At 32.7% G+C, this 24,923-nt stretch overlaps 1 protein-coding gene across 1 annotated transcript in view; it reads right to left on the reverse strand.

Annotated features, from left to right (window-relative positions):
* Positions 1-24,923, reverse strand: part of XPO4 (exportin 4) — a 160,366-nt gene that overhangs the window by 51,266 nt on the left and 84,177 nt on the right. The window contains exons 10-17 of the mRNA XM_001366403.4: positions 17,139-17,315; positions 15,302-15,444; positions 14,679-14,824; positions 13,170-13,347; positions 6,961-7,120; positions 6,260-6,429; positions 2,660-2,834; positions 1,146-1,439 (exon numbers count right to left, since the gene is read on the reverse strand). Coding sequence (XP_001366440.1) covers positions 1,146-1,439; positions 2,660-2,834; positions 6,260-6,429; positions 6,961-7,120; positions 13,170-13,347; positions 14,679-14,824; positions 15,302-15,444; positions 17,139-17,315 — 1,443 coding nt within the window. The remainder of the gene's footprint in view (positions 1-1,145; positions 1,440-2,659; positions 2,835-6,259; positions 6,430-6,960; positions 7,121-13,169; positions 13,348-14,678; positions 14,825-15,301; positions 15,445-17,138; positions 17,316-24,923) is intronic.

Raw genomic sequence — 24,923 nt, forward strand, 5'->3', positions numbered from 1 at the left:
TACTGGGGAGGATGTAATTTTGCATAAGAGACAAATTAGCATAAAGAAAAGAACATTAGATTTGGAAGTAGGGTGATTTAGCTTTATAGTCTCAACTTAATACAAAGTAACTGTGTGACATGGGCAAGACACTTCTTAGCCTTGCTGGGAACAAGGTTCTTCATGTACAAAATGAAAAAAGATTGTTAGTCCTGATGATTATCTCTTAATATTCTATGACTAAAAGTTTCAACACACCTACCTCCCTTTGTATACAAAGATAATTTAAGTGTTTTGCCCTTGCCAGTGCTTTACCAACCAGTGATTTTGTAATAAAAGTCATTTAGGTGTTAAATTAGATATTTTTTACAAAGGCTTCCATGGAAAGCACACAAATGGATATATAATTATTATATTTATTCCACATCAGGTAATGCTTATAAGATCAACTTTTAAAAAGAAATAATTTCATAAAATCTAACTATCTTGCCTATCCATTATTGGATCTGTTACTATAATACTTAAAAGCATAAGCTTACTTTTGGGCAGGTTCCTCAGACCTAACAAAGAGAAAATTACATGTCAGAAGCCCATATAGAATGGTTTGAGACATGATATATACTAATATCCTAATGAATAAAAATAAAAACTTGAATTACAGCTACCAAACTGTCTTTCTAAAGTAATTTCTTTACACAGACAGCTTACTTTTTCTTAGCAAACAGTTAGGAATTTAGTAAATGCATACATTTTCCCCTACAATTTACATTTGAGATGTGGAAAGTATTTATTTTAACTCTATGTCCTGCTGTTGTGTGTTTAATCCAGCAAGAACCTATTAGATGACTATTCCATTAATCTGTTCTTCCATGTATACATCATTTTGATGACTAATTTTATAGTCTATTTCATTAAAAAGAAATTAAGAGATAATTAGTACACATCCTTTTGGAAGTGGGAGTTTTATTTATTAAGCATGTTTTACCTCTTTTATAAATATATTTTAACTAGTCTATGATATTTGCAAATATTTAGGGAAATGAAAAAGTACTTCCAGCTGCTATTCATTAGAGAAGATAGTATTATAACCATGGTGTTCTTTGCATTTTATTACAACTATTATTACTTTGCATCATCCAAAAGTGATAAAATTAGATAGTGTTTACCTCTCCCAGATAGCATATCTGTTTATGTGCAACTTCAACAAAAACTTCTATTATGAGATTAACAGTCTCTGGGGTGTTTTTGTAAACTTCCATCAGCCCAATGCAATTGGTAAGGAAGTCCATTAGGAAATTAAAAAGGATTGCTACATTGTCAATCTGAGTAGCCTCAGCAATGCCACAGAGTGCCTCTAATGTGGCAGTTATTTCCTGTTTGACCTCTTCTTCTTGACATATTTGCTGAAAATTTTCTTGATTTATCACATTCAAGAATCTTTGCTGAAGTGGCTGGAGAACCTATAAAAACAGAGTATTAATGTTGATATTTTAATATTTATCAAGCAGGAGGCTAAAGTGGGCAAAAGTATGAGTTCATGAGCCCAAAGTTATTAGAGTGTTGCTAAATTATCAGTTGTTTAATATGAGAGTTGGCCAACCCCAGAATAACAAAGCAGGAATATAATATAATATAACATAATATAACATAATATAATATAATATAATATAACATAACATAACATAACATAACATAACATAACATAACATAACATAACATAACATAACATAACATAACATAACACAACACAATACAATATAATGGAAGTTAAATATCATTCCCTTGACCACTCCTTGGTGGCACTGAGGGAGCTGTCCACCATCCACCATTTCTGTTCATGCTTTTAATGATAAGCAAACCCACACCATCACAGGTCTAAAAGAAGTCTTTTTCTTTTCCTCCTCCCCCCATTATTTTGGCATATGAAATAAAAGCTCTGTTAATACCTCCTCTACCAAGGGGTACTTTCCCAATGTTTTTAGAATACTTAAATATTTTTTCATTATGACAACTTTTACAACAGGTTAAAACAATATGAATTAAGTAATGTGCTACTGGAATACTTTTAACTGGATTTTTAAAAATAGCCATTTTAAAAATAGCCAAAGAACCCTTTGCTATATGGTGAATCTGCATGGATTGTAGAAAATAGTGTTAAGATGCCTATTATAAAGACTATAAAAAAGCTCTTGTTCGAAAGTATTCACATTACTTATTATGCAAACATAGCATTACCACTTACTTAGATATGCTTATCAGGTCTTTTCCTATTTCCAACTCAAGTTTCTCTAGGGCCAGATGGCAATGTCCAGAGCTCTAATTTATCTTCTTCTTTACAGTATCTTTTCTGTCTAAACATAGGAAAATGTTTCCCTTGCTACAAAACTCTTTTCTTGATGAGTGTGCTTGCATCTTTATGACAATCTACTCCTGGGAAAATGCAGCTAACTAATAACTGGTTATAAACATGTCGAAATGGTAACACCTAGTAATCTTTAACACCATAACAACAGGAACATTATATGGCACTAAGGCAATAAATAAAATCAGGAAATAAAATACGGATAGGCTAATGTTATAAAGTTTAAGCTATGTTAATTAGTTTTTTAATAAGTTCTGGTATATTGACAGTTAAAATTTTGTTTCACTAGAAGCTATAAATGAGAGATGAAAATATTACCTCTGTCCAGTACTGCTGTTTTGTATCAGTGTCCATATGCGCAAAACCTCCTAAAACTAGAGCCTTCATGAGTGTTCTCTGCACAGAACTTGACAAGAGATGAAGAGGTGGGCTTCTTCTTGCAAACTGTTTAGCTAAATTCCACCAATTTTCACATTTAATTACTAAGTTTGCTCTACACGAGGAGGAAAAAAGCATAATCAGCATAAAGTTAATTGCTTACACTAAGCTTAGGGGAAAGGTTATCAGCAGAAAGATCTAAAGTTCTACACTTAAAGGATGCCTATGCAAATAAAAGTTCTTCAGAAATAATTTGGAAAAGACTACAAAAATGAGGTATCACAAAGCTTGGAATATCAGAATGCAATTTCAACTTATGCAGGGATCATCATCAATTTACAAAATCTATTAAAATAAATAACCAAAGGATAATAGATTTAGAACCAGAATGAAGCTAATACATCATCTAGATCAAGCCTAATTTTACAGAGAAGGAAGCTGACTTTCAGAAGTTAAATCGTGTAATAAAAGGTAATAAGGAGTAAAAGTGGGATTTCAATCCATGTTCTCTGACATCAAAACTAGAGCCTTTTCCAATATTATCATGTCACCTCCTCTAGATTATTAAGAAATAAGCAAAATATTATAATTTATTGGGGGTAGGGGTGGAGGGTGATTGAGGGCAGAGACACAGACCATGTGACTCATGTATACTCCCTTTTTCTTATGTTCAATTAGAAAAATCTAATTTGTTCTTCTGGAAAAGGTTGCAAAGGATCTAATATTACACTTCACATCAAAAACCATTCTATCTGTATATCACCCATGCTCCCATTACATTGCTTTAAAATCACAAACATAAATTTACTTAGTAAAAAAATCAGTTATGAGATTCCTTTCATTTGTGATTATAAAGATTAACTATTACTATAAAAGGTAAATTCTTGTCAATGAATATATCATGTTCAACATCTCACACCCCTTTTCTAGATTTTTCTGATTATCATTCCCTAAAATTGTTTAACAAGAAAAAACACTCTCTCTAAAGAAAAATCTTTTTCATCTAACCTAGATTTTAGTATACAAGTGACTGTTTAATAATTAGTAGTAGTAGTTGCAGTAGCAGCAGCAAACATTTGTATGGTCCTTAGTATGTACCAGGGATTGTATGAAGAGCTTTAAAATTATAAACTCATTTGATCCTCATAATAACCATGGGACGTACATATTATTATTATTTCCATTTAACAGATAACAAAACAGAGAGAGAGATTAAGTGATTTGCCCAAGGATATTAAATTTATGAAGACAATTTTCAACTCGTGTCCTCCTGATTCCAAGTGTGGTGCTCTATCCACTTTACCATCTGGCTATCAGTAAAATATGAGATAAAAATAACTTGTGGGATTAATATGAACAAGAGAAATACCACTACTAGGTTTGTATTCCAAAAAGACATAAAAAAATGGGAAACGGCACACTTGTACAAAAACATTTAAATATGCTCTTTTTGTGTTGGTAAAGAATTGGAAACTAATGGGATGTCCCTCAATTGGGGAATTGCTGATAAAATTGTGGTATAAGAAGGTGATGGAATACTACTGTGCTATAAAGAATGATGAATGGCTTGATTTCTATATAAACTGGAAAGACCTCCATGAACTGATGTAGAGTAATGAGCAGAACCAGGAGAACATGGTACACAGAAAATGAAACACTGTGGAACAATCAAATATAATAGACTCTGCTACTAACAGTAATACAATGAAATACAATGATCAAGAACAATCTTGTGGAACTTATAATAAAGAATGATATCCACATCTAGAAAAAGAACTATGGGAGCAGAAACACAGAAGGAAAACATATGATTTATCACTTGGTTACATGGATATCTGATTTGGGATTGTGTTTATTTTGTTGTTTTTTTTTTAAACCCTTACCTTCCATCTTGGAATCAATACTGTGTATTGGTTCCAAGGCAGAAGAGTAGTAATGGCTAGGCAATGGGAGTTAAGTGACCTGCCCAGGGTCACACATCTGGGAAGTGTCTGAAGCCAGATGTGAACCTAGGACCTCCCATCTCTAGGACTGGCTCTCAATCCACTGAGGTACCCAGCTGCCACCTGGGATTATGGTTTTTAAAAGGTTACTTTATTACAAATATAAACAATATGGAAATGGGTTTTGAGTAATAAGACATGTATAAACCAGTGGAATTGCTTGTCAGATATGGGAGGGGAGAGGGAGGAAAGGGAGAGAACATGAATCATGTAACCATGAAAAAATATTCTTTAAAAAATAAATAGATAAATTGATCAAGAGAAAATTGAATTTATAAGAACATTTCCTCATCAAGTTTAAATAAACTGATTTTCCCCACAATCTAGTTATATAAATGTTAAAAATTTTATAACTTTCATTTTATAAAGGAGGAAACTGAAGTCCAAAATTTGGGGGCAATTTTTCTATGGTTAAAGAACTATCAATGATGGACCTGGAATATGAACCCACAACTCCTGTATCCAAGTCTAGGATATTTTAACTATAGCAGAGTTTTGAGCATTCTATAAGATCCTGTTTTTATAAGTAGGAAGATAAAATTTCCAGAGGAAATACTAAGCAAGAAACAGAAAATCTTTAAGTGTACCGACTTCAAATTAACTAAAAATATTTTATTTAACCTTGGGAAGAGACATGGTAGGAAAAATGAGTTATTCTGAATGACAATAGCAGTATAACTTTGAAAGAACCTTTTTATAAAATTTCAACTAAATTAAGATATACTATGCTTAATAATGATCTAGCCTCTTTCACCCTTAAGAATAATAGAGAAATTTCCAGTGGAAATTATTTATTGCTAATTTAGGATGTGTAATTTTTGAGTTCCATATATTAAATGCCATGCTTAATATAAGCAAATATATCTAAAAAAGTAGAATTCGTTCTTTTATGTAGCCTTGTAATTCCATTCTTTTATTCAATTTGATAGAAAATTTAAAAAAATTTTTTTGGTTGCCTGTTTCTCCATTGGCAGAATGGAAAAAATATCATGTGATCTTGGTTTCTTTACGCTCTAAAATTTTATAATTAGGAGCATCATAATTTTTCCTGTTTTAAATGTTTACAGAAGTTTTTCTGGCTGTGTATTTTTTTTTTACACTCTTCTATTGGTTATAGTTACATATTTATTTGTTGCTGAATACATTGAAAAAAAAAACCCACAATTTTGACAACTGTGATTTTTTGGAAATATGTATTTTTTTAAAAACCTTAACTTCTGTCTTAGAATCAATACTGTGTATTGGTTCCAAGGCAAAAGAGGGATAAGGGCTAGGCAATGGTGGTTAAGTGACTTGCCCAGAGTCACACACCTAGAAAGTGTCTAAGGCCAGATTTGAAGGACCTCCCATCTCTTGGTCTGGTTCTCAATCTACTGGCCCACCCAGCTGTCCCCAGTAATATGTATTGATGAAAAATGAGGATTATATCTATTTAAGACATTAGAAATAATACTAGGAAATAAAGAAAAATTGGAATAAAAGACATAGAAATGAGGGGGAATATAGGAGAATTTGGCTGAATCAATTCAATGTTTACCTTTCTCTTCTTTCCACCAGTGTAACCAATAATTGTACAGTATCATTTGCAAGATCCTGCTCACTACTCCATACTGCAAGGTTACTGATGACTTTTTCTAAGAGGTAGCCAACAATCCACTGAGAACCCTCTGTATCTGCTCCAAATGCTGTATTGAATGGCAGACTTATCTTAGGAAAGCCAAAACAAACAAAAAAATTCAAACAAACAACAAAACTAAGTCATAACATCTGTTAAAAAAACCAAATTAGTAGGAAAAAAAGCCAAATAGAAAAATATCATTTGTTTTACCTTAATTTAGTATGTTCAGACACCAAATAAAAGCCAAAAAAAAGAATTTCACATGCCACCCACTCACGTTTTCCAATGTTATCCCCTAATATTTATCACTTCTATCTGAGCATGTATCTATAACCTAAGTACAAACATTAAACGGAAATATAATCTGTAATTTAATTATTGGTTGAAATAAATTTACTCAAACTGTGTAGGCAAAATAAGGAAAAGGACTTCCTAAACCATTAGGTATTGGAAGAAGTTAGTTTTTTTTACTTTATTTAAATCTTACCAGGTCCCAGAGTTGTTGGATTTTGAATGACTTTATGGGGAAAAACATTCCAAAAGAAATACAAATTATGATTTCTCTAGCTAACCATCACCAAAAATAATTGAAATGAGATTAAGCAATTTTATTTTCTGACCTGATCATACAATTTTTCATCCACCAAAAGATAAGTTTTTGCCCATCGTTTTAGGAACCAAACAATATCTTTTCCCATTTGTGGACTAAGAAGATGTGTTAGATTTGCTCTTATTGCTCGAGATTCAACTTCTGAAACCCTCAGGATGGCAGACAATAACCTGCAGGCAAAAAGCAGAAGTTATTTCTTCTACATCTTCCTACTTTTCACTTTTTTAAAAATCAATTTTGTTTCCTTTATTAATGCTCTGCATTTTGGTCAAGCTGACCCTATAATCCTTTAACAAACAAGGATACGAACAGATGTGTTATAATATTTCTGAACAGCACAAAAGTAGAGATCAAAGAACTGTGCATATTATTTTTGACATTTGCAAAATTCTAGATTTTAATGAGCTCTATAGAGGTTTTAGGTTAAAAATGAATCATTATAATACAATCAAGATGTGTTGAATTCATAGCTCAGTAAAATCTATCACTCCAGAAAAACAAAGCTGAGCACTGTTACATTTTCTCTGAAACTATATGGGAGTTATTAACTCAAACACCCAGGATTTTTAATCTTTTTACCTACTGAACAACTTCTGTCATTTCTAAATCAGAAGTTGTACTTCCAGACAAATTAGAATGTTGGTGGCATCAATGTGGATATTTGCTTAAAAAATTACACCAGGGCAAAGAATTGGAAACTCGAGGGAATTGGAAAATCAATTGGGGAATGGATGAATAAATCATGGGATATATGATGATGATGGAACATTATTGTGCTATAAGGAATGAACAGAAGGATTTCAGAAAAAAACTATAAAGATATGTGAATTGATATAAACAGAACAAGAAGAACATTATAAACAGTAACAGATATATTGTGGGATGATCTAATGTATTAGAATTTGCTACTATTAGCAATACAATGATCCAGGACAATCCAAGACAAATTTCTGAGGGACTTATGAAAAAGAATGCTATCTACCTCTAGAGAAAGAACTACTGGAGTAGAAATGCAAATGAAAATACATGATTTACCATTTCTTTATTTGGGTATAGGATTTGAGATCTTAGTTTTATAACATTATAAATTATGGAAATGTTCTGTTATACATGTATAACCCAGTGGAATTGCATATCAACTCCAGGAGGAGGGGAAAAAAGGAGAGACAACACGAATCATGTAACTTTGGAAAATTTATGTGTAAATTTGTTATTGGAATAAAATAAAGATAAAAAAGTTTTTTAATTACACTAGTACTATATTGTTTTGTATTTCCTGCAAAATTATTACAAACTAAGACATTCTTCTTTCTGCGTATAAGCTAATCATACTATTAAAATCTTATCAGTTCAAATGTAAGGCAGAAGTTTAAACTTGCTTCAATGGAAAACTGATTTTAGCAGAAAATTAGGTAAAGGGAAGATCCTTCTTTGCTTCAATGAGTTTATCTTAAGAAATACTAGAAGGACTTTAGTAACATATAATGCCCAATACACTGTTGTTTCTGTGATGGTCTTAGAAAATTGCACTGTGGTGAACTTGAAGAATTTTTTTTTTTTAAACCCTTACCTTCCATCTTGGAGCCAGAAGAGTGGTAAGGGCTAGGTAATGGGGATTAAGTGACTTACCCAGGGTCACACAACTGGGAAGTGTCTGAGGCCAGATTTGAACCTAGGATCTCCTGACTCTCAATACACTGAGCCACCCAGTTGCCCCCTTGAAGAATTTTTATTAAAGAGTTGTAAGGATGTGAAAATATTTCCACTTATATAAACCTTGCTCTGTCTTGATTTTTATTTTGGTTCTCTTTCTGGGCATCATGCTATGTTACTGACAATTATCTTTCCTTACTTTTACATTCAATCTAGTTTAATGCTTCTATTCTTTTGGCAAGAACCATTGTTTTCAATATGACAAAGTAAAAAGAATTAAATTTTTAAGAAATAAGTACTTCACTTTCCATAAATTATTTTGTCCACAAATGATTTAATGGATTTGACCTATACTATTTAAGTTGTAGGTTTTATTTTTCAGTGTTGGCTTGGATAGTGACTGTTACCAGTCATAAAATATTCACATTCATTAAAGGATAAAGTAGTATGGGATTTCATATATAAAATAACAAAAAAAAACAACCAAAAAAACCCATGAAAAATAACAAATCCCACTATGTTCCTCATTTTATATCTAAACAAACTTAAGGAAAATAAAATAGTATGACTACCACCAAAACAAAAAAAAATTATTAATACTACCCTTTCCTTCACCAGGAAATGAAGCATAAAGAACCAACATTCTCTTCTAAAGGCAATTAATTTACTTATTAGACTTTACTGATAATCAAAATAAGAAAAAGCAAAAGCATTTTATAAAGCTTTCAGGTTTTTAAGTACATATAATAGAAAAGGCTGACTTTCACCCCTTATAACTTCAAATTCATTCTAAGAGGAGAAACCAACAGAATTATATCTTGGCTAGACATGAAATAAAAGATGCAATCTATTTCCCCTGGAAAACATGTTATTTTATTAAAAGGGATGTTTCTTCATTTTTAAAATTTGGGAATCCCAAAATTAAACAACTGGAGCAATTTTTAAAATCAATATTTGCAAACATTTATATAGTTATGGTCCATTAAAATCCTTAAACCAAGGTCTCTGTATATTATACAGATATTTTCTCTGGTTATGGTTGGAATATGAAATGATTCTCAACCAGAAATTATCTCAGATAGGTAGATGGTTAGAGTTTTGGGAAGTGCAGGACAGTATTTCTTTAGGATGTAAAAGAGACATGTTTAGACTTTATGAAGAGAGTACTAGCAGCAAGAACACTGCTTTGAAAAGATGAATGAGAATGAAAGAGTAGAATCATCCAGGATTCATCAATACCAAAACATCCAAGACTAACACCGTTTGCTATCATCACAGATTTAATAGAAAGGCAAACCAGGTATTTCAGACATATCATAAATGACTTTTCAGCAAGGAATCTGAAAAAAATTGTCCGCCGTGCCACCTTATTGATAAGATGGTAAGAAGAGGGATGATGTAAAGTAAAGCCAGAATTGCAAAGATCTGAATAAACAGACCAAAATGGTGGTGATTAATGAATTGATTTAAACAGAGAGGGAAGTCTCTAACAATGACACTATTTTCTACCTTGAACATGCATTCAATATTTTTTATCAACAATTTGCAAATGAAATATGTTGTCAAATTTGTTGATAATATGCTGAAAAACAAATGAAGAATTCTTTAAAATCTTGAGAGGCTAGCACAGACAAAAATCTAATAAGGTAAAATTTAACAGTAATAAACCTAACCATTTATACAAGGGTTTGAATATAAGAACAAGTACAGTTCTGGAGAGACATATCTGGACAACAGTTCCATGTAGCTGCCAATGATTTTACTTAATTAGAGATCTGGCCATGTCACTTCCTACTTCATAAACTGATGGTTCCCTGTTGCTTCTAAGATCTAATATAAACCCCTATGTTTAGTTTTATTTTTTTAAACCCTTATCTTCCAGTTTAGAATCAATACAATGTATTGGTTCCAAGGCAGAAGAGCAGTAAGGGCTAGGCAATAGGGGTTAAGTGACTTGCTCAGGGTCACACAGCTGGGAAGTGTCTGAGGCCAGATTTGAACCTAGGACCTCCTGCCTCTAGGCCTGGCTCTCAATCCACTGAGCTACCCAGCTGCCTCCTTTTATGTTTAGTTTTTAATACAATCTAGCTCAAACTTAGATAGGTTCTAGCTTCATAGTACATTATTCCCCCTCTTGCACTCTGTGGGGACTTAATAAAAAGGTACTATTTTAGTAGAACTATAGTGGAGAGAAAACGCTATAATCCCTTTGCATTCTGAACTGGTCAGATAACAATGGGACTATTCTATTTAGTTCTGGATGCCATATTTAAAGAAGGCTAGTGCCTGTTTGTTAATGATATTTTGTCAATCTCCTTGTTAAAAGCAAAACTCAGATCTAGAATGATTTATTTTCATCATAAATGAACAAGTGGTCCTGACATTCCCCTCAAAGCTAATAAGCTATATAATGAAGTCAAAATGGCACTTATCAAAATTTAAAAAAAGGAAAGAGGTTAGAACAGATCAAATATATACACACAAAAAAATATGGGGTAGCTGACAATTCTGTCCAGGTATAAAAACAGAGAGGTCTCTATAAGATACTAACTTCATTATCATAACCACTGACAAAAGCACTTTATGGTTTGCAAAGCATTTTACATTTTCATTTGATCCTCACACCTAACACTGTCAGATAAATACACAGTAATTATTCCCATTTTGCCGATGAGGAAACTGAAGGTGAGTGAGAGATTGGATAACTAGACTAGGGTCATATAGCTAAATGTTTTCTGAGGAAGGATTTGAACCCCTGGCTCTAAGTCCAATTGATCTGCTCAATACCACAAAAACATCTGACTCAGTAGAGCAAAGTAGAGCTTAAAGGCTTTCTTCAAACAAGGGTGTCCTCCTACAGATATGTTCAGATTATCCTAGATGCTATGATAAATAAAAATCTCTGAAGACAGTGCTACTCCATAACTCTATTACTCTGAATATTAACACTGAGCAAGGCATATAACAGGAAGAAATATCCTTGCAAGAGGTATTTGGATGCTCCATGATATGCCTTAGATAAGGTCCAAATGGAAGATTCCCTTTAGATGGTGAAGCCCTTGTTTCAGTCATCTTGACTACATCATGACACAGATTATAGGCCTTCTTCAAGAAGATTTATAATAGAGATAACCTTAACAATACATATTATGAGAGAAAATGGATGAAAGATACCCATTATGTATGCTGGATTCTAATAGAGTCAGTCCACTGAGTTAGTATATTTATATTCATCAACATTACAGATAATGAAATATACACACAGAGATATTACATGTGTATTAACCATATCTTAGAAAGCCTGAAGATGGGACAATCAATTGGACATATAACTGAATAGGAGGAAGAAAAGGAGATTGTATCTGGGCAACAGCAAGATGCATTTTGTTGGTTTCAAAGTGTCCTCTGACACAAAAACCCATCTTTTACATCTAACCCAAATATGTTCCTAGGAATATTTGGGAATCCTGAGACATAACTGTCTAAGATTCAAAGCTGTGGGTGGCTCACTGTAGGAGTATTGACCCTCATAAAGTTAACATGAGAGATATCACCAAAGATGTATCCTTGGAAAAGGCAATGGGCTAATTATTCTGGTATTCTCTAAATGTAAAAAGATTTAGAGTAAAGACTCTTAGCATGTTATGTAAATAATCTGCAGGAAAAAAAATGGAGATAAGACCCTCATCACAGGATGAGGAGTCTAGAGGAATCACTATCTGCACAAATGAAAAGACATCTGCACATCAACAAAATCCTGTATCTATTAAATATTCATCTGAATTCTGACAACCTAGAGTGCACACAAGAGAAAAGAGCAATGGATGGTGAGTGAAGCCATGCCATCCCGGAACTAGAAATAACTGAGAGAGAATCCTGGGGGATAGAGAGCAGGAAAGCATTATACTTGTTCTACTGGGCTTGAGGAAAGAACTGGTAGTAGTAATAGGCAGAAATTAAAAGACACATGAGGACTTTAGAGAAAAACTTAAAATTATGAGCTTTCCAAAAATTAAACAGGTTTATAAGATAAAGAATTATGCATTATCAAAAATCTTCAAGTGTCTCTGGAAGATCAATTTTAAGGTATGATATAAAAAAGGATTCTTGCTCAGATAGGCATTAACTAAATTACCCCTGAAATTACTATTCTCCGAGATTCTGTAATTCTATGAAATACTATAAGCATGCTAGCTTCAACTTATTAAGTTATTATTGATTGTAAAAAAGTCTATTATATTCATTTCCCCACTCCAGTCCTTTTCAGCTTCGCATTAATAATACCTCCCCTACAGACTCTATAATTAATCCTATTTTATTAAGTTCATAGTAATTTTATAACTCTCATCCCTTTAATTTTTTTTTCTATAACTAGTATCTCTTACCTAAATATGCATAATACCTATATCTTCAATAAACTATTTTTTATATATCTAATGCCTTTACAATCTTCACATTTTTTCCTCTTTCATTTAAATATAAAAAGTACTTACAGTCACTTACTGGACAACTTATTGCTTATATATTGTGGAAATTATAAGAATGTAGCTACACATTTAGTATTACCTAATTACAGAATCTGTTCTGTTGCACCCTGGGATGGAAGAAGCCTTCTCTCCTGGAGATCCCAAGATCTGAAGTGTTGTATTAATGTCAACTTCAGTTGATTGCTTAATGGAATAGTCCATTACTTCTGGAGGTATTAACGGAGTCTCTCCCTGAGTATCATCAGCTAAGAGGTAGCCTTCAGTTTCAAAAAATGAGGGAAAAAGGTGAATGTACAGTTCTTAGCCATCAGAATTTACCTTTTAGAACCTGCCTTTTTATTGACATTTTAAAAAGAACAGTGAAAATCTGTAAAAATTACAGTTTTACTTAAAGTCTTTATACCATATAAAAAGTTCATGCCAATGGAAAACATTACTATACAGCTGGCTTAGAAAAGACTTTATTCTCTCTCATATTTTACAATTTTCGGAATAAAATCAGATTTTAAATTATCCCCTAAAAAGGAAATAATTTCACTATCATACTTGATAATTATATAAATACGTGGTTAGCTTATTAATAAATTTAGATTTGTAATATGAAAAGGTAGTCTATTACTAGGTCAATAGTAATGAATCAAAATAAACTGTGACACCACTAATGTATTATTCTCCATCAATGTAAATGGCAATGCCTCTATAACTTTAGTTAATTCTCAAAGTCACCTGATCTTTGGAATGGTTAAGTCCATGGTCACAGTGCAGATTGTACTCCACCTCCCCCTGACTGTTATTAGAATATGTGCTTCTTGAAAGCAGGAAGTATTTTTTTTATCTTTCTTTGTATCCCTAGTGCTTAGCAGAATGCCTGGTAGGTATTTAATAAATGCCTGTTAATTTGACTTCACAGACCTAACAAGTATTAGAGATAACATTAGAACCCAGGGTCTCACTACTCCACATCCAACACTCCATTATTTCACATTTACTTTAGGTAATTTCCTCACTTATAAAATGGGAGCAATAATACAAATAATTACCCCACTGGGTTGCTACTATGAGACAAAGTAGATATACTGCTTTGCAAACCTGTTTAACATCTGACAAATGAAGGCAATATTTTGCCACCATTTCTGTCACCATCTCTCTTTTTTTAAAAGTAATCATTTCATCTAGAAAGGAGAAAACTTTTAAATACTAAACAAAACCCAAATAAAGCTTAACAGTAAAGATAGTATATAATGAAACGTAAATGGAACTAGTAAAATTCTTCCTAAAACTAAAATAAAAATGATGCTTCTCTTTCACAATAACCCAGTGAGGAAGTATTGCAATTATTATCTTCATTTTACAGATGAGGAAACTGAGGCTTACATAGTTTAAGTGTTTTATTCAAGTCAAAGAGCTAGTATTTGATAGAGCTGAAATTCAAACTCAGGCCTCATCTATAAGCACTCTTTCCATTATAGTACACAATATTCTATGCATACTAATGCACTTTAATAACCACTTTTTAAAGCTTCTATTAGGCTTGAAACTAAGCAGCTGGCAATTCAATGACAATTTTTTAAAAGAACCCTTACCCTACCTGTAACTAAAATAAGCCAGTGAATATCTTCATATAAATCATCAAGCACTTTGTTGTCAATGGCACCTGACCCAGGTGAGGCAAGTAGCTGCTGCTGGTGTCTTTGTAACTGACCATGGAGCCTTGTCACTCTATCTTCTAATAAACTGAAAATAATGAATAACATTAGAAAATTCAGTGATTAAAGATTTATAGTAATGTAATCTTTCTTTCAATATAAATGGAACTGATTATAGTAAACATATAAAATAAATTTCAATTATAAATCACTCATTAATTTTGCTTTAATTTATTTATATATGTAACATAGCATTAACTAATATTTTTACAAAGACTCATAGTTCACAATGGACATTTGAAAATAGAATATTCCAAGTGTTTATATGGGTCAAACCATTCTCGTACCATGTTTTCCACACTTTTTCTGCCATCTATCCTGTAGTGCCTGTGCTCCAAAAGTATGTGCCAAGGTATGCAACCATGAATATGTTTCTGTCCATTTGTTCCAGTGAGCTGGAATACGGGGTAGGGGTGTTTAAAAGTCTTTAAATACTTTAAGTACTCTCCAGGACATTTTGAACATAGAACATTTTCTCCATGGGGTTTCTTTGGACTGTTTGTACCTTGTAAGAAGAGGTATACAGTGTTCTGCAGCAATTCTTCCTAGCATTCCTACACTGGCTAGTTGATCGGAAAACTGGTCTCGGTCATCTTCCTGAAGTTCACTTATTTCTTCTTCTTCACGTGAGGCTACACCATTGGCAGTCTATCATAGACGGTTAAAGGGAACAGAAGATTGAAGAATTGTACCATTAAACTGATAGATAGATAGTTATGTAATTAATAAAACATCTACTTATCATATTATATAATTTGCAAGATTTTAAATCAGTTAAAGGGATTGCTTAGGATCTCTAATGAGTTCACTCTCTTAACTTAGCTAGTAGAATAATCCCTTAACCTTGCAAGGGTAAAGAATGTAGAAAAAGAAGGAAGTGGCAATAGTTGTCATTCTGCTCATTTTTGCCTCCATACATAATGCGCCAAACCACCAAAAATCTAACCTGTATTACTGAAAGAACATGGGAGTTATGAGGGATGTAAAGATGAAGGCAAGTATTTACATAGGTGCTATATCACTGTCCTCTCTGGGAGTGGTGCTCCCACAACAAAACCCCGGCTGCCACAAGAGCCAGTTCAAAAACAAACACACACAAACTTAAAAGAAAAAAGAAAAAAAAGGTTAATATATTAATTTAAGTATCAAGGAATAGCAGGGAGTCTGACTAAAAGATGATTCATAAATCTGAATAGTAACAAGCAAGCACCTTTTCTGACTTGAAATAACTTTTTAGTTCTAAGTCATCCCTGATACTCACAGGAAACTTTCATTTTATCTTATTTAAATACATTGTCTAAAATTCCAGTAATTAGGGAACAAATTGGAGTAATAAGAATGAATAATTGATAATTCCTTATCCTTCCTGAACTCAACTGCTTTCCCTCTGAAATATAGATGAAATCTTTTCTAGTAAAAGAATAGGAAATAATGACCGGAGAGAAAAGGGTAAAGAGCAGGTAGAAGGTAAAGGACTTCATTTTGGATCTTAGGTCTTGTCTTAATTCATTGGGGAACTAAGCAGAAGAAAAGTTTACAAAAATGCAGGTAGAGGAATGTCAAACACCAACTTCAAAACTTTACCTACAGACAATTATTGTAAAATTTCTTCCCTCCTCCCCCCTGTGCCAGCTTTTAGAACTCAAGAATGAAAATGAATTAAGATTGTCTCTATAGTTTGGCTATGGGAGAGCAGAAGTGCAACTTGAACTAGACTGGAAAACTAATTACCCATTAATATTAATTGCTTCTTTGAAAAATTATGTTCCAGGTCCCAAACAACCTTCTTCCAAAAAAGATTTTTGGAATACAGTCCTTTTTATAAGATTTCCTCTTCTCTATGCCAAGGGGAGAAACTGCTATATTTTCCTCTACATTGGCTTTTCCCTTCTCCATCTGATATCCAAATTGAGACTGATTTCCTTGTAAGCAATGCATAAGACTGATCAAAGAGGTTTTACCCAATTTGATAAAAGTAAAAGATGAATTGCTTAAAGCAGTACTGATGACATTTAATAAATCTAAATCTTGAGAGTTTTTGCCAGGAGGATATTTTTGCTTCTAACTGAAAAACAGTTTGCCCTGTTATCTAGGAAACAAGGTGGTAATAATGGGTGAAGTGTTGGTCTAAATCAAGATCTGTTTATACCCACCTTAAGTACTTTCTAGCTGTGTAATCTCTAGAAAGCCAATGGACCTCTCCAAGTTTCCCTCATCTAAAAAATGGGCCATCATAATATATGAAGTCTTCACTCAATAGCATTATTATGAAGCTCAAATGACATTCACTTTTATTGAAATGTAATTTGAAAGGGATTTAAAGGGTTAAAGTAAGACCATACCAAATTCCTTGTACCATCTGGAGCAGCTAGGTGGCACTGAATGTAGGAATTAAAGACCTGAACTGCATGCTGGGTAAAGAAGCCTTTATGGAAATGTTTGTCATCTTGCACCAAAGTCAGCCAGGACTCTAGCAATTTATCATATGCTTCCATGTATACCATATCATCTTTATCAAGCTGTAAGGGAAAAAAATTCATTAAATAAATAAGAGAACTAAAACTGGAAAGATTGTAAAAATTGAAGGTAGCATAGCTAACCATAAAAAAAGTTGCATAGATCATCTGACTTAGTGACAGCTTAGACCATTGGACTAATTTTCATAATAGCAAACCAAATTTTAAAAATTCCTTTAAAATACTCCAAATCTTCAAATCAAGAAAACATCTAATGCCCAGTGGACTTACGCGTCGGCTATGAGGGGTGGGGGGGGAGGAAAAGAAAATGATCTATGTCTTTAACGAATAATGCTTGGAAATGACCAAATAAAATATATTTAAAAAATAAATAAATAAAATAAAATACTCCAAATCTTTTAACTTTAGCCCTCAATCTTAGAAACTTCATAGAAAAAGAAATGCGGTTTATTTTATTTTTTAAAATATATGAAGAATGGGACAGCTGGGTAGCTCAGTGGATTGAGAGCCAGGCCTAGTGATGGGAGGTCCTAGGTTCAAATTTAGAATCAGCCACTTCCCAGCTGTGTGACCCTGGGCAAGTCACTTCACCCCCATCGCCTAGCCCTTACCACTCTTCTGCCTTGGAACCAATACACAGTATTGATTACAAGACAGAAGGTAAGAGAGAGGGGGTGTGAGTGAGTGTGAGTGAGTGTGTGTGTGTGTGTGTGTTTTGATTCCAAGACAGAAGGTAAGAGAGGGTGTGTGTGTGTGTGTGTGTGTGTGTGTGTGTGTGTGAGAAGAAATTAGGGTGTTCCTAGATTTAGCATTATTTTAAGTTAGGATTTTCCAGACACCTTGTATTAGTAATTCTAATAGTACAGAAATACAAATAGTTAAATCAACACTTTTGAGAAAAGTGGAAAATTGTTTTATATGACTGTGATTCAGATGGCAAAAAGAAAGTCAGCATAGTGAGTCTCAGCAAAATATAGTTATTTAAAATACACAAACAAAATGTTATAATCTCAGAACCTGAAAGTAAAGTCAGTTTAACCCATTGAATTAAAAAAAAAAAAACTCATTTGAGAACAGAAGAGGACAAGTTCTATGTAACAGAAAAATAATCTTTCAATGTCTTTATCAATTAAGTATATTTTCTAATACTTTAACAAAGTGATTTCAATAACCATTCTCTTAAATATATCCAAAATAGGATCTTTCTCTGACATTTATATTACACAAATGTGTATAAAATATGTATCTATCTGCATATTTGTGTGCATACATACACATAAATCTTTTTAAAGGCTTAGTCCTGTGCCAATAATTAACATCGTCTACTTTATAGCTCTTTTGCCATGTAAACTTTCCTAATTCATTGTAACCTAAAAATGTTACTATAATGATCTAGTAAGGATTTATTTAAAAACTAGTAATTTAATACCCAGAAAAAGTCTGCTATCTTTAAATTCAAGGATTTGATTAATGAAGTGAGTAAACCAAGTAGAAAGTCTTTGATATGCAGAAATACTTTACAAATAAGAAATAAGGAGGTTATCTAAGACCTGCCCCATATCTTCTTAATAGACTGAGAATGATTTACCATTACAATGGTCCTATCATCAAAGTATGAGATGGAGAAAACCACCACTAAATTTTATGTAATTTGCTCATAATTATCATGTATTTGAATTCCCCATCTATTCTATTTGTACATTTAAAGTTTTTTCTCCTACATACATCTACATAAAATTAATGAATCAAATATATTAAAGTCAAAGAAAAATCAGTGGAAAGTGGGCATTTTTGTAGGGGTTGAAAGAGAGGGAAGGCAGAATGGATGGGTCAAAGCATTATTATAGGAATCAGAAAATGTAAAATACTTTGATAAGAGATTACCTCAGCTCATTCTAAAGCTACAGGAAAAACAATTAAGAGCAATGTTATTAGCCCCATTAAAGTTTGGAATTTTAGAAAATATCCCATTCTAGGCCAAATGTGGAAATGAGCAATTCTTTCAACTTATGTTATTATATCTACCCATATCTACTCAAAGACTGAGTACAGGATAAGAGAGGGAAGGAGTGGTCTCCTGAAGATCAGGTTAGTTAATTCAAAAGAAGCTGGCCATGTAATTAATTTTTTGCTACAGCAACTCTTGAAAAACTAAGTTAAGAAGGGTTTCAATCTGCAGCAGGGAACAAATACCCACATCAGTAAAAAAATTAAGATCCTACAAGTAAGGGTATAACAAAAACAATTTTATCCCTTGGTAAGAGTCTTAGGAACTGGTGCCAATTGCCCTCCTCACTTGCCAAAAAAAAAATTCCTAACATTATGTAATCGTGCATTAAAGGAAAGGTTCTAGACACAGCACAATGAGTCAGTTATTACTTCACAGATCCCCAAGCAGTTAACAACATGGTTGAAGAATTGCCAAAAAAAGAATTCATCCCAGCTTGACTACTGTGATCTTGTGGCAAATTACTTAAACTTTCTAGGTTTCTGTTTTCTCATCTGTAGAAGAATTTGGACTTTTTGATCTAAGGTCCCTTTCAGTTTTAAAATTCTACAATATCATGAACTATCAGGACTTCTACTACAGAACAAGTATGCTGGATTCTAAAGATCAGATTAACAGTCTGGAATATCACCATCAGCAGTCATTATGGGGATGAAGTTGCTTTTTTGGTTCTATTTTTGAGACTCTGGATTTTATTCATGAGAAGAACTTGTGGGGTGGAAACTCCTTCAAATTGGAACATCAAACACTTCAAATTGGTAATTTCTAAGTAACTTGGTCTTTCAAAACTTGAGTGGGCAACAAGAGGTTAAATCACTAGGTGATCACATAGCTGGCATAAATCAAAGGGCTTGAGTCCTTAACTGACACTAATACACCACACAGTTACCTTTCATTATGTTCCACAAATGAAACAAATTCTAACTGGGCCTGAGCCTTACTTTCATGATAATGCATTAGCCCACAGCAATTACTTTTTTTCCTTCAATAAAACGTAATGAAAATAGCAACAAAGATTTAGAGATAGAAGGAATCTTAGCAATTGTTTTGTCCAACTTTCTATAGTATGCTCTTAAAAACAAGTAATTTCACTTCTGTGGGCCTCAGTGTTTCTCATCTATATAAGGGGGTTGAAGTGGGGGATCTCTCAAGGTCCTTACAGGGAAGAGAAAAGGAATAAGCATTTATTATAACTTTAGACCAGACATTGTGCTAAAAAAAGTTATACAGATATTATCTCAGTTGATCCTCACAAAAATTCTTTGAGATAGATGCTGTTATGATCCTTATTTTATAGATGAGGGAAACCGAGGTAGGCAGAGGATGACTTGCCCAGAATTATAAAATTAAGAATGACCCAAGGCTGAATTTGAGTCTTCTTCACTCCTGGCCAAGCGTCCTATATCCACTGCACTCCCTAGCTGCTCCTAAAACTGTACCTTATGATCTTGGGTATGCTCATCTTACCAAATGTTTGACCAACAGTTTAGAAGGGAAAAAACTAGCAGCTAGAAGGAATCAAGAAAGCTTTTGTGTAGATGGTGCTTCTACATCTCTCTTTATAAAATATTTCTTGGTCATCATGATCCTTTCAGTTATCTAGCTTTAAAACCTTGCTATTATTATCCTTTATTCCTTACTCTACATTATTCCACACATGACAGCAATAGACAATTTTTGCCGTTTCTACCTCCACAGCATCTCTTATAATATATATCCACTCCTTTCCCTCTGATTACAAAGTTGAAACTCTTACTTAGGCCCTGATAACCTGAACTATTAATAGCCTACTGGTTGGTCGGCCTTAAATCCTTCCTTACTCTTTCATACTCCATATGGCTGCCAAAATAATTTCCCTAAAAGTGCATATCTGGCCACACTTCAGTGATTTCCCATTAGTTTTAAAATCAAATAAAATTTCCTCTGCTTAGTATTTGAACATTTTATGCCCTTCATAATTTGACCCCAGTCTGCCTTTCTAGACTCTCTAAAATTACCCATTCCCCCCCCCCCACTTTATAGCCTAGCCACTTCCTAACTTGGCCTACAATATTCACCTTCCTCTGCTCCTACCCCAGCTATCTAGCTCCTCTTTATGTATCATCTTCCTACATTAGAAAGTAAATTCCTTAAAGGCAGGAACTGTATTGCTTCCTTGTATTTGTATCTCTTAACACCTAGCAGGCTGTCTTATTTGTCTATTTAATGGCCTTCTTGCTTCCACCTACCCACCCAAAAAAAACACTGCTTTCTTACATGAGCTTTTGTCTAAAAGAGAGAAATTGTACAACGTGAAGGTGAAAAGGAAGTACTTTCCAAGTATGGGTTACAGTTAGTACAAAAGTATTAAGATAGGTGAAAGAGTGTGTGGTATGTGTTCTCTTTCACAAGAACCTGGCCCTGGTCAGTAGCAACTGTGGTAGTATACCTCCCCTGGCCAATTACCAGAAGATCTGTTAGACTGAGCAGAAAGCTGAGTAGGGAGGCTCAGGCTAAATGTTCTGTGTTGTTATACAGGGAAGCACCAGGCATACAGTCAGAGTGAGTGTGGTGGAGGGTTTCGAATTCTATAAGATTCAAGCCCCATTTTACTCTGTTGGAGGACCAGAAGTGGGCAGAAGTTAATTATTATATTAGTGTCTATGTTTCAATGCTAACAAATAATTTCAAAATAAATTTCGACCATTTCCCTTGAGCAAAGTTTCATACAACAGGTAGTTTTCTGTTATTTTCACCGACATTTTTCATGAAAAGTTGGTGTATAAGCAATTTGCATTTTAATTTATTTAAAGATATTTTTTACATATATGAAGTAATGTAAAGTACATCATAGCTGCTCTCATGCCATTAGTATTTCACAGTAGAAAAAAGAAATATATTCCAAATCTGCTATAAGTTCTATAGTTATTATCAAAATCCATTGCGTTTTTTATCACTAATTTTATTTCAATATATTTATCATTAATTTTTCTTTTAATATAATATGTAACATAATGATAATATAATACATATGATGTTATTAATATGTATTATAATAATGCTTCCAAAAATCAACACCTCATTCTTCCCTCCCACCTCTCCCTCTCCCCAAGAAGGCAGGTGTTTTTTTGTATAATGTTGTACATATATTATCATTTAATACATATTTCTCTAGTTGGTTATGTTATTAAACAAAGCCACATATTGCTTACACTAGAAATTTGTGGAGGAAATAAAGAATTGTATGTTTCAATTTGTATTCAGACTCCTGGCTATGATGGTGGATATCCTATTGTGTCATGGATCCTTTTAGAGTTGTTCTGGATTCTTGCTTTGCTGAGAATAGTTAAGTCATTCATTTGATGATCATAAATTATTGTTGTTACTATGTACAATGTTCTCCTGGTTCTGCCCATTTTACTTTGCATCACTTCATAGAAGTATTCCCAGGTTTTTTTTGTATGAACAACTTATTTGTCATTTCTTATGGCACAGAGTATTCCATATCAATCATATATTACTTGTTCAGCCATTCCCAAATTGATGGACATCACTTCCAATTCCAGTCATTTGCCACTACAAAAAGAGCTGCTATAAATATTTTAGAAAAGAAAAGTTCTTTTCCTTGATCACCTTAGGAAATAAAATTAATAATATCAAAACAGTTTTAAGAGATATGCGCGGTTTTATAACTCTTGGAGCATGATTCCAGATTTTTCTCCAAAATGGCTGGATCAGTTCAAGTTCACCAACAGTGTTTTTATAGTGTCCTTATTTTTCCACATCCCTTCCAATATTTGTCATTTTTCTCTTTTAACATTATAGTCAATTTGAGAGGTGTGAGATAGTTCAGAGTTGTTTTGATTTGCATTTCTCAAGTTGATGATTTAGAATATTTTTTAATAGTCATATTACTGTGCTTTGATTTTTTTTATCCAAAAAATAAATGTTCAAATCTTTTGACCATTTATTGAGTGGGACATGGCTCATGTTCTCATATATGACAAAATTCTCCATATATTCTAGATATAAGATCTCTATCTGAAAAACTTTATAAAAAATTTCCCCTAATTTCTAAACTTGGTTACATTAGTTTTATATGTACAAAAGCTTTTAAATTTAATGTATTCAAAATTATCTACTTTACATTTCATAATACTTTCTTATTTATTCATAAATTCTTCTACTATGCACAAATCTAATAGTTAATGTTTCCTGTTCTCCTAATTTGTTTATAATATCTCCATTTATACCAAGGTCATGTATCCATTTTGATCTAATCTTGGTAAATAGTAAAAGATATTGGTTTATATCTAGCTTCTGCCAATCTGCTTTATAGTTTTCATAAAAATTTTTATCAAAAAGTGAATTCTTATTCCCAAAACTTTGAACTTTATAACTTTGTCAAATACAAGGTTACTATAATCTTACAAGACTGCTTGTTGTATATTCATTCTGTTCCACTGATCTGCTTTTCTATTTCTAAGCCAGTATTGGGTAGTTTTTGACAATTACTGTTTTGGAATTTTGTCTGAAATCCAATACTGATAAACCTTCCTTAACTTTTATTTTCATGATTTCTTTTGATATTCTTGGCATTTTGTCTATCCAAATCAATTTTATATTTTTCTTCTAGTTCAATAAAATGATTTTTTTGGTAATTTAATTGGGACATCATTAAATAAGTAGGTTGGATAAGATTGTCATTTTAATTATATTGTCTTTACCTACCTATGAAAAATTAATATTAATAATATAATAAATATTTATTTATAATTATTTTTATTTATAATATTAGATATAAATAATATAATAAATGAATAAAAATAAATAATAATAAAATACTTTTCCAAATATCTAAATCTGACTATTTGTATAAACTGTCCTTTCTGTAATTAATTTCCTTGGACAATGACATCATAAGAAATGATAATTATATAGTGCTTTCAAGTTTACAAAGAACTGGGAAACTTTTAAAAAAGGGCTTTCTTTTACAATATTTATTAATTTTTAAAAAGCAACAACCAAAACAATAATTTGAACTGATATTTTCAAAAGACATTTTTTAAAAAAAATCTACTTTTCACGTAGGAGACTTTTCATTCCTTTTGAGAATTTAAAAAATATGTTGTAATCAAAACCAATACCTACAATCTTTTCCTGAGCCACAAACTGCAGATTAGCACTAAAGATGAGAACTGAACAAGGAAAGAAGCTGTTGGTAAGAGTACCTTTTTTTACCACTGGCACTACTAAGAAGAACCTCAGAAATCATTCACATTTTTAAAGTGAACAGCTTGCAAGCTGGACCTAACCCTATTGTATTTCACTTTTGATTAGATTCATAATGGACCCTTTCACAATATAATTATATGAATGTGGCTTAACTGAGCTGTCTCTATTGTTAAAAATGAAACCTGTGATATAGCTGTTGTGATGTATCTGCTAAACTGTCAGAAACCGTGTCAACATTTAGTAGGAGTCTACTATGTGCCAGCTGATGTGAGTACAAAGACAAGTGAAATAGTCTTTGACCTCAAAATGTGTACATTTTAAAGGAGATTCTTTGAGGGCAGGGGCTCTCCTTTGCCTCTTTTGTACCCCTATGCCTGACACTATAGCAGGTGATCAATAAATGTTTATTGACTGATTGGGAAGGATAC

The sequence above is a fragment of the Monodelphis domestica genome, chromosome 4 (genome assembly GCF_027887165.1).
Source record: "Monodelphis domestica isolate mMonDom1 chromosome 4, mMonDom1.pri, whole genome shotgun sequence".
NCBI lineage: Eukaryota > Metazoa > Chordata > Mammalia > Didelphimorphia > Didelphidae > Monodelphis > Monodelphis domestica.